General features: G+C 53.0%; 5 protein-coding genes across 5 annotated transcripts; 3 read left to right on the top strand and 2 right to left on the bottom strand.

Moving 5' to 3' along the window:
• Positions 1 to 447: 447 nt before the first annotated feature.
• VMA6 (H(+)-transporting V0 sector ATPase subunit d) lies at positions 448 to 1703 on the bottom strand (the record flags this gene model as incomplete). The annotated part of the gene is made up of 4 exons (XM_049351470.1): positions 448 to 531; positions 584 to 1476; positions 1530 to 1618; positions 1672 to 1703. The coding sequence occupies 4 exons, from the start codon at positions 1701 to 1703 to the stop codon at positions 448 to 450; spliced, it is 1098 nt and encodes a 365-aa protein (XP_049214108.1).
• A 326-nt stretch (positions 1704 to 2029) lies between these two features.
• J4E79_002571 (uncharacterized protein) lies at positions 2030 to 4477 on the top strand (the record flags this gene model as incomplete). The annotated part of the gene is made up of 1 exon (XM_049351469.1): positions 2030 to 4477. One exon carries the CDS (start codon positions 2030 to 2032, stop codon positions 4475 to 4477), a length of 2448 nt encoding a protein of 815 aa, XP_049214107.1.
• A 740-nt stretch (positions 4478 to 5217) lies between these two features.
• RPL33A (60S ribosomal protein L33A) lies at positions 5218 to 5647 on the top strand (the record flags this gene model as incomplete). The annotated part of the gene is made up of 3 exons (XM_049351468.1): positions 5218 to 5242; positions 5294 to 5497; positions 5550 to 5647. 3 exons carry the CDS (start codon positions 5218 to 5220, stop codon positions 5645 to 5647), a joined length of 327 nt encoding a protein of 108 aa, XP_049214106.1.
• A 3109-nt stretch (positions 5648 to 8756) lies between these two features.
• Positions 8757 to 9400, bottom strand: J4E79_002569 (uncharacterized protein; the record flags this gene model as incomplete). Its single annotated transcript, XM_049351467.1, has 4 exons — positions 8757 to 8886; positions 8954 to 9047; positions 9103 to 9236; positions 9288 to 9400. 4 exons carry the CDS (start codon positions 9398 to 9400, stop codon positions 8757 to 8759), a joined length of 471 nt encoding a protein of 156 aa, XP_049214105.1.
• A 2328-nt stretch (positions 9401 to 11728) lies between these two features.
• On the top strand, positions 11729 to 14030 carry J4E79_002568 (uncharacterized protein; the record flags this gene model as incomplete). The annotated part of the gene is made up of 2 exons (XM_049351466.1): positions 11729 to 12147; positions 13160 to 14030. The coding sequence occupies 2 exons, from the start codon at positions 11729 to 11731 to the stop codon at positions 14028 to 14030; spliced, it is 1290 nt and encodes a 429-aa protein (XP_049214104.1).
• Between the last annotated feature and the right edge of the window lie 41 nt (positions 14031 to 14071).

Here is a 14071-nt window from a genome sequence, read left to right as displayed (position 1 = left end):
GCTTTCGCAACAACATCGAGACTGATCGCCGTCAGTCATACGTCTCCACTGCGCATCCCTGACTGTTCGGCGTATGTGACTGAAAATGAGGTTTGTGAAGACGAAAACGAGAATTAGCGTAGATGTACAGTGTGGACGAAGGACACCAGCGTTGATCAACGTCAAAGCAGCACAACGGATTCATCCTTCCCTTATTTCTGTATAGTCGAATACGATGATGAGTCACAGCAGGTTGACAGCCGTAGTGATAACGGTCAAAGGCGGAATTGGGACGTCGAAAGCATGGCTGGACGTGTCGACACCCAACAGGAGATGAGATAGAGACGAAGAACACACATGCAGAGATGTACAATCTAACAAAGTTGGATATACGGATCGCACCCTAACGCCACCCAAGCCATTCCATAGTTGGACCCAAACATGCTATTACTACAATGATGCGCGCACTCAGAAGACGCTGATGTAGTTACCAATGCGCTCCTTTTGGTTCTGCGCGATGCACTCGGCTATCCATGTAATGTTCCGGATTTCCTGCGTGTCATGTCAGTCACTACGTTTTCTTCAGGATGGAATCACAACGTACCTGCTCGCGCAGCTTCACCCATGCGTACACAATGGCGTGAGTGAACTGGTGAGTGAATGCAAGCTTCGAGATCTCCATTTCTTTCTGGTAAAAGAGATCCTCGAGACTCCTCGTCTCGCCACCGACACCACCGGCCATGTTGCCGACACCACCGCCACCTCCACTGAGGCCGGTCTGGTCAAAGAACATTTTGTAGTCGGCAACACTCTCAACAGCGATTCGCACACCCTCTACGTCGTCCGCTCTCGAGAGCATTGTGGTTCCCTCTGGGTACAGCTTTCCGAAGCCCGGGTAAAGCTTCTTCCTGTCTGCCTTGGACAGCTCGGTACCGAATGAGTTGAGGGAGATGTTGATGCTCCTGCGGTCGGCCTCGAACTCCAAAACCTCCGACATAACATCTGCAGTCGGTGTTCCGGCAATGTCTGGGCAAGAGTTGATCCACTGATGGAAGTCCTCGAGGTAGTTCTTGTACAGGGTGTTGCGGATAATCTCAATGTTGAGTTCGTCGAGATCCTGGTGGCTGAGCGAGCCCTTGAAGTAGGGCGCGAGCGGCGTCTCAATCAGGACGGAGTTGTATAGTTCCTCAATGTTGGTCGCCACGCACAGCACCGGCATGGTCTCGAACCAGCCGAGCGGGTGACACCTTTCCAGCAACTCGCGCGTATCTCTCTCGTGCAGGGTACCCGTAATCAGCAGCGCGACATTGTCGATCATGTATCCGTACGTCAGATATTCCATGAACTTGGAGAGCGAGCCGGTGGCGTTGGCCTGGAGATAGCGAAACTCGGCCACGAGCTTGTCGGTGGTCTTCGCGGCGAGCGCAGACGTGGACGGGTTCGGGGGCAAGTTGTTGAGGAAGTCACCGTACGCGGGCGAGAGCTGCAGCTTGACATCTGTAGCATCGTTAGAGCGGTTCCAGAGGCAGTAGCGACGGGATGCGATGTACCGTCGATGGTTTCGCACTGGGTCAAGTTGCTGTAGTTCTGGCTGGTGAGCAGTGCATTGCGGTAACCGCGCACGATGCCCTCGATGTAACTGTAGAGAGACGTCAGATATGAATGAAGCGACGGCAAACGCGTGTATCATACCCGTATTTGACGTTGTAGTAAAGGCCCTCCATGATGCTGATGCTGGCTGCTGTCAATCGTCGCAGGCAAAGAGCTCCAGCTTGGTCGTCATGCCAAGGCGTGGCCCGTGTCGCGCCTGCCTCGATGGTGCTGGGGTGTTTACGCGCTAGCCCCAATGGCCGGAGGTGCATGTACAACTTTCTTAACTCCATCGCAACTTCCCTTGCCAACGCACCCCGACAACGCAACCATCCCAACACACCTTCGCAGCTGCATCTGTCATCAGATCATTCACTGCTTACTGGCAATTGCATCGCAACTGCCTCGTACGTCCCCACTACTGTTGCGCACCGCTCCTACTGACCGCGCTCGCAGTACCATGTCAGCTACTACACGGCGCTCAACGCGTCGCACTGCAGCGACAGCGGCCACCGAGTCCTCGCAGCCCGCCTCCAGGCAAAGCTCACAGTCGGCGTCGCCTGCGCCCGAGACTGCCCCCAAGAAGAAGCCCGGTCGCAAGCCCAAGGCTGCCGCCGCCAAAGTCGAGTCGCAGACCGTGACAGAGTCGCAGCAGACCGTCACTAAGGGTCGCGCTACGTCACGCGCAAACGCCGCTTCCGCCGTCACCACAACAACCACCACATCATCAACAACCAAAACCGCGACGCAAGCGCCTGTTGTCGTCAAGAAGCTCACCAGAGCCGGTCGCCAGGCGCTGAAAGAGGCAGGCGTAGAGGCTTCGCCGCAGCGCAGCCTGGAACAGACGAAGCCCGCCAAGCAAGGACGCGGCACAACCCGCCAGAAAGTCACCAGTGAGAAACGAAAGGCAGTGGCCGCAAAGCTGGCCGCGGCTAAGGCCATCGAGAGCGCCGAAGACGACGCAGAAGCCGAGAATGAAGATGGCATGGGCGCCTTCTTCACAAAAAGTAAGCACCAACTTCCCCATAGTTACACCCCTTCAGAGGAAGAAATCGACAACGAGCTCCGCAAGGAGAAGTACGAACACCAAGAGAGGGAGATTGATCATCTCCGCGAGCGTGTCACAAACCAGGAGGCTCGCATCCAGAATCTCGTAGAGATGATGTGGCAGAAAGATCAGCAGATGTTCCTCTACGAGAACGAGAACCTGCGTCTGCGCATGGAAATCACGCGACTAGAGAATATTCCACACATTAGCTACGGTACTCCGGCTAACGTCAGTTACGCAGAATTCGACAGTGAACTAGTAGCAATCAGCGAGTCATCTCCGGCACATGGTGTGTTTGTGAATGGCAACGAGGAAGCCCTTGCGCTCCTCCACAAGATCGAGAGCTCTGCCAAAGAGACCAGGCGCGTTGAGCCCTCAAGCAATGACAGTGAAACATTCTCAGACAATGACGTCGCCATGGAACCTTCACCACAACAGCCGTCTGCTAAGAGAACCTTCGAGGATGTCACAGCAACGCCCAACCGCCCCGTCGCAACACCATCCAACATCTTCAGCAGGTCATTCTCTGCCATCAAATCCCGACTTTTCTCCTCGACCCCCAAGCCCCCGCCAACCCCCGAAGTCGCATCGCCCACCGTTACGAAGCCTCTACCACCCCAGAACACAATCACCGAGACCCTCTCCCTCCCTCCTACACCTGTTGGCGAGCGCGTCAAGACACCAAACAAGAGGCGTGCGCCCATGAACACACTGCTGAAACTACTGCTCAAGGGCGTCGACCGCAAGGACAGGCACAAGGCAGAGGAGTGGGCCAAGCAGGTCATTCCTGAATTGAAGAACGATCCTGCTTTTAGCGAGAAGCGTGCGCGTCTCCAGAAGGACGTTCTGTGCAAGGAGCTGTCGAATTTCCCCTCAGCTAAGCCTTGGGAGACTGGCTTCGGCGACCCGCTTGGTGATCTGGATGATGACGATGTTGTACCAGTCTGGGCTGTCTATCTCGATATCGTGGCTGAAGAAGAAGAGCACACCGCTAAGAAGCACAAGAAGACTCACGAATTCACCACGGGCGACGACGAAGTTCCTACCATCGACGAGCAGTTCGCCGCCAGCAACGGCGCGCGCACTTCACCAAAGCTTTACAACAGCCATGGCCAGTCCGCTTCACTCCGTGACTTCCATCCTCGTCGCTCAATCGACCCATCACCCATGTTCAGCAACTCCATCTCGCACAACACTGGCGGTAACATCTTTAGCGAACTACAAGGACACGACACCGCGGCACAGATCCGTGAGAACGATCGTGAGGTCCTGAAAAGCGCAACCAAGGAGAACACCCACTCCCATAACCCAGGCATGGGCTCTTTCAGCGTCCCCGATGATGATTCTGATGAAGAAGACTCTACAATGGGCAGCGAGAGCGCTGACGCTGAAGCTACTCCTATCTGGACCCAACCACCCCCACCAGCCCCCGTTCCTGCGCATGCTCCCCTGCCAGGCGGATCTACGGATGAAGCGTCTGATGTGCCCGAAGCGCCCCCAACCCCTACCCGCCAGCAGCCTGGAGATGAGATTGAGCGCCAGCGCCAGAGACTTATGAAGCACACACCTGCTAAGCCTTCCCGTCTCCGCGAGGCAACCTACCCATCACCAAGCATTCTATCGGAAGCTGGCAACGTGTCACTTCTTGCTGCTACTCCTGCACAAATGGCAACTTCTGCATCGTCCATGTTTGACGACATGCCAGGAGCGGAGATTATCGAACTTGATGACGAATGTCAAGCTGAATTCGAAGAGATCATCAACAGCCACGAGTATCAGCAGAAGTTCAATGTCGAATGGCAAGCGCCCACCCTCACCTACGAGTCAGATGAGGAGGAGCCAAGCCCTACCTCCTCGTAAAAAAATGTTTATACTGCATTGTTTCGGCGTTCCTCACCTGCACACGAATCGAAATTGATCGGCCGGAATCAAATTCCTTGCCTGTGGGCATTCTTGTTTATTGTATTGCTTTTTCTCTCGTGTTTGCATAGCTGTGCGTTGGTTTTCGCAAGTATACGACCTCTCGTGGGTTGGAAGATGCATTTCTTGTTGGCGTTCTCCAGGGGCATAAACACGGATGATTGACGAAAGCTGTATACCCCTCGGCCGCTGTATGGTCGAACACTAGGCGCACGATTTAGCCTGGTAGTTGCGTTGGTTTCTTGTCTCAATAGTTGCTTGTTTGAATAGCTTTAATATCGACCGAGAAACGTACATTCCTGAATATTGACACCCGTGAAATGATGAAGCCAGGATGATGTGATGATGTGAGTTGACAACAGGCGGCAGGAAGGAGTCGAAAGTACTTAAGGTATTCGCGATCTCGAATTGACATCAAAGCTGTCAAAGTCGTTACATTCGTGGTCGCTGTAGTCTGAACTCAGCGGGGAGGTTAGATGTTGCTGCGCTCTGTCTGTGACGATAGTCCGGATTAGGCAACTAACCGTCAGCCGTCGATCGCAGCAGTAGGTGCCTACATTATTACCACACGCCGTCTGAACTTCGAAGACCCATATATGTTAGGTAAGCAGTCTACCGAGCGCACACCAATCGACCAAAACTCACCTTCCGACGATAAACAAACAATTGTAAAAATCGCGATGTCTTCAGAAAAGAGCCACCGTCGTAAGTAGCAGCAGTTTCACGCCGCTGTGCAGGTAGTAATAGTTTGTGCAGTATACGTCAAAGCCCGCCATGTCAGCTACCAGCGCGGCAAACGCAACACAAACCCCAACGTGAGCCTCCTCGCGCTTGAAGGCGTCGACAGCACGCAAGACGCGCAGTGGTATCTCGGCAAGCGCGTCGCATATGTCTACCGCGTTGCCAGCAGCAAAGAAGAAGGTCCTCGTGTGATCTGGGGCAAGATCCACAGGACACATGGTTCGTACAGCTTGTCAGACTTGCGAAAGAAAAGATATTGATTCAAGAACAGGCAACTCTGGTGTTGTTCGCGCATCTTTCCAGAACAACCTCCCGCCAAAGTCATTTGGTGCGAGTCTTCGGGTTATGATGTATCCTAGCTCGATTTGAGAGCTGTTGGACATGGGAGAAGGAGATTTGGGAGCATTAGACGGCGTTTAGGCGATTTCGGGAATGGCCAATAGCCAGGATAGGAGTTTGTCTGCAAGACCTCGGGATTATATACCATGGTCATTGTAATGGATACAACATTTTGAGGTTCAATACTGGGCGCGAAACTTCGTACGATATTTCATCGTCGGAGACCACAATAGAGTTGTATTCCCTAGTCGAAGAGCAAAAGTGACGGCAACTGTGGAGCGAGGCTGGGGAATGGTGTCTGTGCTGTGAAGGTTTACGGGTAACACGTCCTCGGCGAGACTTCCTATATTCATCCACGGCTCTTCTGATAAGAACAGCACCACCAAGGCTGGCACCAAACGTTAGACAGTCATCGCGAACCTAACTCATATGGTCTCAAAAGAGACATGAGAAGACGTACGTCTTCGTAGCAAGGCGATGCTGTCATCAAGTGTAAGCTCAAGAAGCCCATTGCAAGCGGTGCTGCCACCGACCGGACTTTCTTTTTCCTCGGTCTATCGCCGACGGCACCCATCCGACAACCGCCCAGCACGCACCTCGCATCGAAAACCACCACCGGCCCTTCAACCAGGCCACACCGACACCGCGGCTTCTGAGATCGGCAAATGCGCCCCTGCACATCTCCAGTAAACGCGGTGCCGTTTGACAGATGGTCGAACCATACGTCACAGCGACATGCAGATCGTGCAGCACGTGCCGACGCCGCGCATGATGATCCCTCCAGACTACCCCGCAAAAGCGCCGCTTGCTACCCCAGAAGCCAAGATGCTTTCTACCCGCCTCCACACAAGAGGCTCGATTGCGCTGACGGGAGGCAAGGCATGCATGTAAGTGGGTAACGCTGCCGAAGAAGGTATGCCGTTGAGATGGATGATGTCGGGCTTTGCATTCTACCGAGATGCTTTAAAGGGTAGGGGTTGCCCATGGGGAAGCATTCGTGCATTGCCCTGCCAGCCTCCTCACCCGCCTTTGCATTGAAGCAGACGCGGTGCAATATTCACACGATGGCGACAACGTTCGATCACGGCAAGCTCTCTACTGAGCACCAGCGGGCTGAGAATGTGGCGGAGAAGATCTCAAACTCCTCCGGAACTGGCGAGCTTGAAGCGCAAAATGTCGAACTGGAGGAGAAGGAGGCAGCGCGCGTTTTGAGGAAAGTTGACATGAGACTTGTCCCTATGCTTTCGCTCCTCTATCTTGTTGCGTTTATCGATCGGAGTAACAGTACGTTTGGACATATTCATTTCTGAGAGATGCATTGGAACGAATTGCTAACGTGCTGTAGTCGGTAACGCGAAGATTGCTGGTATGACGGATGACCTCAAGATGAACGGTATTCAGTACAACACTGCCGTTACTCTATTCTTCGTTCCGTACACAATTCTCGAAGTACCCAGCAACATCGTGCTCAAGATGATGCGACCAAGTCATTGGATGGCGATCCTCATGTTCTGCTGGGGTCTCGTCATGACATTGATGGGACTCACGTCCAGTTATGGTGGTCTGCTCGCTGGAAGATTCTTCTTGGGTGTAACAGAGGTAGGTCCCCAGCATCTTGGTTCAAGATGGAGAACACTTGCTTACATTCGCAGTCTGGCTTCTTTCCAGCAGCAACATTCTTGCTTACTCTCTGGTACCGTCGTTTCGAACTTCAGCGCCGCATGGCTGTCTTCTACGTAGCCGCCTCCCTCGCTGGTGCTTTCAGTGGTCTCCTCGCCTACGGTATCGAACAACTTGATGGACGCTCTGGACTCGCAGGATGGCAATGGATCTTTCTCATAGAGGGATTGATTCCAGTAGCGCTCGCGCTCATCATCTGGAAGATTCTCCCCGATAGTCCAGAGACCGCGAAGTTTCTGACACAACCGGAGCGCGACTTGCTTGTTTCCCGATTGGCCAACGACTCCGGGTCTGGCCAGGGACAAGCCACCAACAGCGACAAGATCGGAAAAGAACAGATTCTTGCTGGTCTTTCCGACTGGAAGATCTGGGCTGCTACGGTCATTTTCTGGGGAAACACTGTTGGTGTTTATGGGTAAGCTGAAGATATCCAGCTTTGCTGCGGTTTCATCTCTAACAGTTTCATACAGATTCACCGCGACCGTGCCCTCTGTTATTCAAGGACTCGGATATACCAGTGCCAACGCTCAGCTCCTCACGATCCCCATCTACGTATTCGCCGCTATTCTTACCCTCATCTTTGCGTGGGCCTCCGATCTGACGCGCAAGCGCTCCCCATACATCATTGCAGGCTACTCGATCGCTGTGTGCGGCTTCATCGCTCAGCTTGCTATCCCCAAGCCCAAATACCCTGGCATCACCTACGGTTTCCTCTTCCCCGTTGCCGGTGGTCTCTACTGCCCCTTCACATGTCTCGTCTCCTGGATCGGCAACTCTCTCGCCCCATCGTCAAAACGCGCTGTTGGCATGGCTCTGCTTATCTCCGTTGGAAACATGGGTGGAATCATGGGCAGCAACGTGTATCTGGCACGCGAAGCACCAAAGTACACGACAGGTTTCTCGGCTAGTTTGGCCATGTGCTGCACCGCGATCCTCATGACTTTGGTATTGAGGTGGGCGTATGCAAAGGAGAACCGTAAGAGGGATGAGCTGATTGCTGAGCACGGAGAGGAGGCTATTCGCGCGAGATACTCCGAGCAGGAGTTGTTGCTCATGGGTGACAAGAGTCCTTTCTACAGGTACACTTTGTAGTCCCTTCCATGGGAAAATAGTCTAGTGTATCGATATATTTTACATGTAACAACCAAGGAAAGCAACGTTTGTCTGATATGAGGAAGAGACCGTGAAAGTTGCTGAACCTCACATGAAGTCAGCTGTCAACAAGTGCGCAGTGGCCAAGACATACTTCTAACATGCATCGATACTAACCTAGGCAGAGGTAATAAGGGACTGATGAGTGAGCTGTTAGCGTCGTCTCACTGAAAGCACAAGCCTCATCACCCATCACAATCATTCGGAAGCATATCAGCCTGTTGATTGAATGGACTTTGTAAGTGAGCGACAGATTCTACAATCCTGTTCAACACAAGACAATAAACTCGAGTCTCCCCCGTATCAGTTAAACAGCCATGAGACGGAACTCCGTGTTCTCAGAGCCGTCAGAAAATTGCCAACCAATCATGTCGGTGCCGCTGGTCTTGCCACCACCAGCGACATTGAGCTGCGTCTTCCCATCGACATTGTTGATACTAACACATGCACACGCGCGTCAGAAAGCGAACTCAAGGCCAAGTGGGGCTGTACGGAGCCACTTACCGGTAAGAACCGTTTCCGCAGTGTACGATCTTCCAACGGATGGTGCTGTCGAGCGGCTTGCGAAGCTCCGTCTTGATGTAACCAGCTTTTGGCCCTAGGTAGGTTAGCCATGTGAGGAGAACATACATGTCAGTCTGGTTTCGACTTACCGGCCGACGTCAGATAGAGGCCAGAGCAGGCGGCGATGATGTGGTATTCACGATCGCCTTTTTCGGGCTTGGCGTCTGTGCCCCCTGCTGCTACGATCTCAAAATGAGTGTTGTTGGCGCTTTTGGTTCTCTGGCTGCATGAGGTTAGTCAACATGCTCTCTCTCTGACCGTTCGAGTAACTTACTATAGCTTCACTTGCGTGCCTTCTTTCGTTGCTGCGCCCCAGACGTTCAAGCTCATCTCCGGAGCATATCTGGGCAGGATTTCGTACAGTCCGGGGCCGGTGTAGTCGGACATTGTGATATGTTTGAGAAATTATGAATGGTCGAAAAGAGTGTTAGTCTGATTATGATGAGGAAGATGCGATGCTGATGGTATTGAAGCTTTCAGTGAGCACTGGAGGTCTTATGTAGACTTCCAGAGCAACAAAAGCAAGTCCCTTCGTCTCATACTTTCTGCAGAAAGTGATCAATAATCTTGGCTGCAGCGCAGCTTGAGAGATCTCGGCTGCCAGATGTGTCCCTTGGAGCCGGAAGCCTGAAAAACAAAGAAAGATTTGGGCCTATGATAGAACTTACCAGACCTACTCAGCTGAGTCATCTATAGTACTCTGAGCCCTATGTGATGGACTGCTAACAACGTCTTTGGTTGGTGTCTGATCTGCATGCAGATGCTTCTCTTTGCCACCAACTAGTGTTGCTCGACACCATCTCAATTGTCTTGATCTATTTTCTAGTAAGGGCTAGTTGTATCGCACGATAATCGTGAATGGGGTAAGGGGAAGCGGTGCAGGACATCGACCCAGTGCGGATTAGAGCAGTCAAGTTTTGCCGTGGCGAGACAATCAAGCAGACGCCCATCACCATCATCTGAAAGACACATCGAGTACGCGAACAACGGAATAGGCGGATAAAATCTGCTGAGCCAGAGTTTCCGTCCACATAACAAGCATGGAGAAGGGCTCCTAGCCTCAGACTCTTGTCGCGGATTTACCTCTGGCACATCGAATAGGTGGCACACCCACTGGCTGGTCGAATGACAGAGTTCTCCTCTGCAGTATGCGTGAGCGGGTGCTGAGTATGATATCGGTCCGACTCGCAGTACCGTAACAATTGACGTGGTGTATGTCGTTCGGCGCGACGACGCAGTAGGCTCACTCAGGCATGACGAACTCTGTAAACAGATTTTCGCAGGAAGAACCCCCATAATCGGCTTTGCTCGAACCAGTTTCTTTCTCCGTGTCTGTTAAGGCAACGTCCTCATGATGTGCGCTGATGAAGTAGACCGATGATGCTTCACTCTGGCTGTTCGCTAATGCAATAGGTGCGCTGCAGCATCACCCTGGCGAAGCCTACACGTATATTAGCACCCACATGCACAAACAGACATACGGAAACACCCGAATCTATCACAAAAATGGCATTTGGGTCCGACCAAGACCTTCCCGATCGATGTGAGATGGTGGCGTGTGACAGTGGTAGACTTTCCCGAGAACAGCTTGAATGTTTCCGTAGCACAGAGTCTGTGAATGTTGTACTCAACGATTCGCAACTTTCCGTATTTTAATAGAGCTGCAACAAACGCGTCGAGAGGATGCGTGGTCCTGCATCAAAGTTGAATCCTACCGGCCATGTCCATGGGTACTCCCGATCCCGCGCGCTCCGTCCCGCGCACTTTTTGCCCACACCCATCGCAGGGGAGTCGAGTAGGTTACCTGTGACTGGACTAGACCTCTTTGCTAGTCTGTTCTTACGAAAGTGTACCCACACACAGCAGACATGCTATTGGTTCCCGGGGGACTCGAGCGGGATGCGGGCAGCCTGCAGCTTGTTCATGCTATACCTCTTGCCATCACCCAGGCGGCTGGTACATCAGCCGACGTGCCCGCATGGTAGCAGCAGATGTGGATTAGATCAATTTTATAGGAGAGGCGGTCAGCTACAAAGCGCAAACGAACGTTACACAAACTTGAGAAGGCTGCAACAAAAGCAAATACAGCCAAGGACAGGAGGACAGATGTAGCGCCTTTAACAAGAACCCAGACGCTTTATGGACGTGCTCCGTGGTACTGATCAAGTAAAGTATGCGGGGAACCTGCCTGATATGGCTCTATAGGCCAATACAGCTGTCGTCGACGTCTGCCCAGGTGGCAAGGCAGAGTGGTTGCATGCACGGGAGGTGAGTCTATGGAGCCAATCGAGCTACACACAAGCCGAATTCCGCTACCATGTATTGTTTACGTTTATCGGAATGAAGGGAGTTTATCGCGCCTTATGCGTTAAGTGTTACACGAAGGAATAAGTGAAAAGATTGTAAGAGGTATCAGAGTGTTAAGGTCGAAGTCCAGTGGGGCGACCTCGGGAACTTTCTAGATCACGGGCGGTAGCTGCCTGGCGCGACTAACTTTCTTTCAACCCTCCCATACCTTGAAGGATCGCGCAAACATAATTATACGGACGTTCCAACGCGCTACACATTTTTATCGCACGATCGCGCAAACCACATATCGACTCACCGTATCCAGTCTAACGTGCCCGCCTTCGCCGTCGACCAGCTCGGCCACCCATCTTCTACGGTCGCACACCTCCAACTCCAAGCTCAGCTCCACACGCGTGTCCACCCACCATGGGCTCCGTAGTCCTCCCCCACCTCCGCACAGGCTGGCACGTCGACCAAGCGATCCTCAGCGAAGAAGACCGCCTAGTCCTCATCCGCTTCGGGCGCGACTCAGACCCAGACTGCATGCAACAAGACGAAGTCCTCTACAAGATCGCCGACCGCGTTAAAAACTTCTGCGCCATCTACCTCTGCGACCTCGACGAAGTCCCCGACTTCAAAGCCATGTACGAGCTCTACGACCCATGTACCGTCATGTTCTTCTTCCGCAATAAACACATGATGTGCGATTTCGGGACAGGAAATAATAACAAGCTGAATTGGGTGTTGGAGGATAAGCAGGAGTTTATTGATATTATTGAGACGGTTTATCGGGGCGCGAAGAAGGGGCGGGGTTTGGTGGTTAGTCCGAAGGATTATTCTACGAGGTACAGATATTGAGGGGAAGCTCACGATGGGGGCACCAGGTTGGATTCATGGCGTATTTGGGATTTGGACACCAGTAGGAGATTGATACCAGTATGGAAGAGATTGGGCGCGGTTCCTGCTCCGAGTTCAGGAGACATGGAGGAGCCGTGTGTAGGAAGTCGTAACGCAGCGAATTTGAAGGTACGACTTCATTATCACGATATCTCTGAGAAGGCTTACTTAGACTTCTCGTCAGATGTTATGTGGGACATGGATAAAGTCATGGTCATTCCGCCATTGTTATGCGCACCGCAAACGCAAAATGATATCGCATTTCTACAGTCTCCGCTCTCTTCACGGCCCTGCCTTCTCTGTCGGCGCTCTGACGCTATCTTCCCATAACCCACCCCTGACGCCCCGCCAAACAGTCTCCAGTGTCGCCCTTCTCGGTAGCAGTCTCGGAAAGACGACCACCACCTCTCCTTCTCCTTCCACTACGATCATGAGAAAGAACCTCACTTCGAAGCCCTTGAACGCCTCGTGTATGAAGACGTCCTGTATACTTGTAGTCGGTATGAAGCGCGTAGTAGGTGTCTGGAGATACGTAGAGGAGGTGGTCGAGGTCTGGACACCGAGGCCGCGGAGTACGGTGAGTGATTCTTCTATGATCTGTATTAGCTTGGGTTTAGGGGAGGCTGAGAAGACGGCGAAGAAAGTACCTGTATAGTTTCGGCGGAAGACTAGGAAGAGTATGAGCAATGTACTGGGTACCAGATATCGCCATTGGCAGGCTTCCGCCAGCTTTACTAGTTGCCTTTCTGTCTCATGGCTCAATACACCCAGCGACAGATCCAGAGACTGAGCTTGTGTGACGCGCCATTTCATCCATAATAACAGGACGCTAGTTATACCCAGCAGCGCTCTCGTCAGTATCCCTGCATAGTATGCTACCAAAGCGGGAAGGGTCCTGGGTACAGAACGCGTCGAGACCGTGTATGTGATGGTCGACGATGTAGGCTGCAGTACTTGCAGCGTCTGCGCCGGCGGAGAGTTGAAGCGGTCAATAAGCTTCAACATCATACTCGAATTGAAGGAGGCATCGCTAGACGGGAACAAGTACAGACGGCGGGATGTGGGGGTGAAAGGAAGCCTCGCGGGACGGGATGACGCGCTCCTTGCTAGCTTCCTTATCGATAAGCGCAATGCCGAGCTCACGTTTTCGGCGAAGCTGCCTGACCTGCACTTGCTCTTCCCTCTCCACCAACACAACACACATCCCATACACATATCACCAGCGATGGAGTCCTCAAAAACAGAGCGCTCCCGCTCTCGCTCCCCACGAAGATCCCCCGGTCCGCGCAAGCCCAAAAACTTCAGCGGCCTAAGGTACAAAGGCGACCGCGACCGCCGCGACCCAGACAGACGACGCGACGATCGCGACCGAGAGCGACGACCACGAGACTCAGACCGCGATCGCGATCGCCGACGCGATGGCTCCAGAGAACGCGACCGCCGTCCTCGAGACAACTCCCGCGAGCGCAGACGAGACGGAAGCCGCGACCGGCGCCGCCGTTCCCGCTCTCGCGACCGCAAACCACGAGACAGCGACCGCGACGGCAAACCCAAAGAGAAGAAACCCGCAGCCGCTCCTGCAGCACCTTCTGAGCACATGATCCTCGTCACTATCAATGACCGTCTGGGAACGAAAACACAAGTCCCGTGTCTGCCCAGCGACCCTATCAAGCTGCTGAAAGCCATGGTGGCAGCGAAGATCGGTAGACCGGTGCATGAGATTATGCTCAAGAGACAGGGGGAGAGGCCGTTTCATGACAATTTGACCTGTGAGGATTATGCTATTAGCAATGGCGTGCAGATCGATTTGGAGTTGAATACTGGGGATTAGATGGGGGATGGTGGACTTTGGGATACTGGGGTCAAGGTGAA

This window comes from Alternaria viburni (genome assembly GCF_023758015.1).
Source record: "Alternaria viburni strain BMP 2772 chromosome Unknown scaffold_4, whole genome shotgun sequence".
Taxonomy (NCBI): Eukaryota; Fungi; Ascomycota; class Dothideomycetes; order Pleosporales; family Pleosporaceae; genus Alternaria; species Alternaria viburni.
Note: the sequence above shows the minus strand (reverse complement) of the source record. Positions and strands in the feature narration are given on the sequence as shown.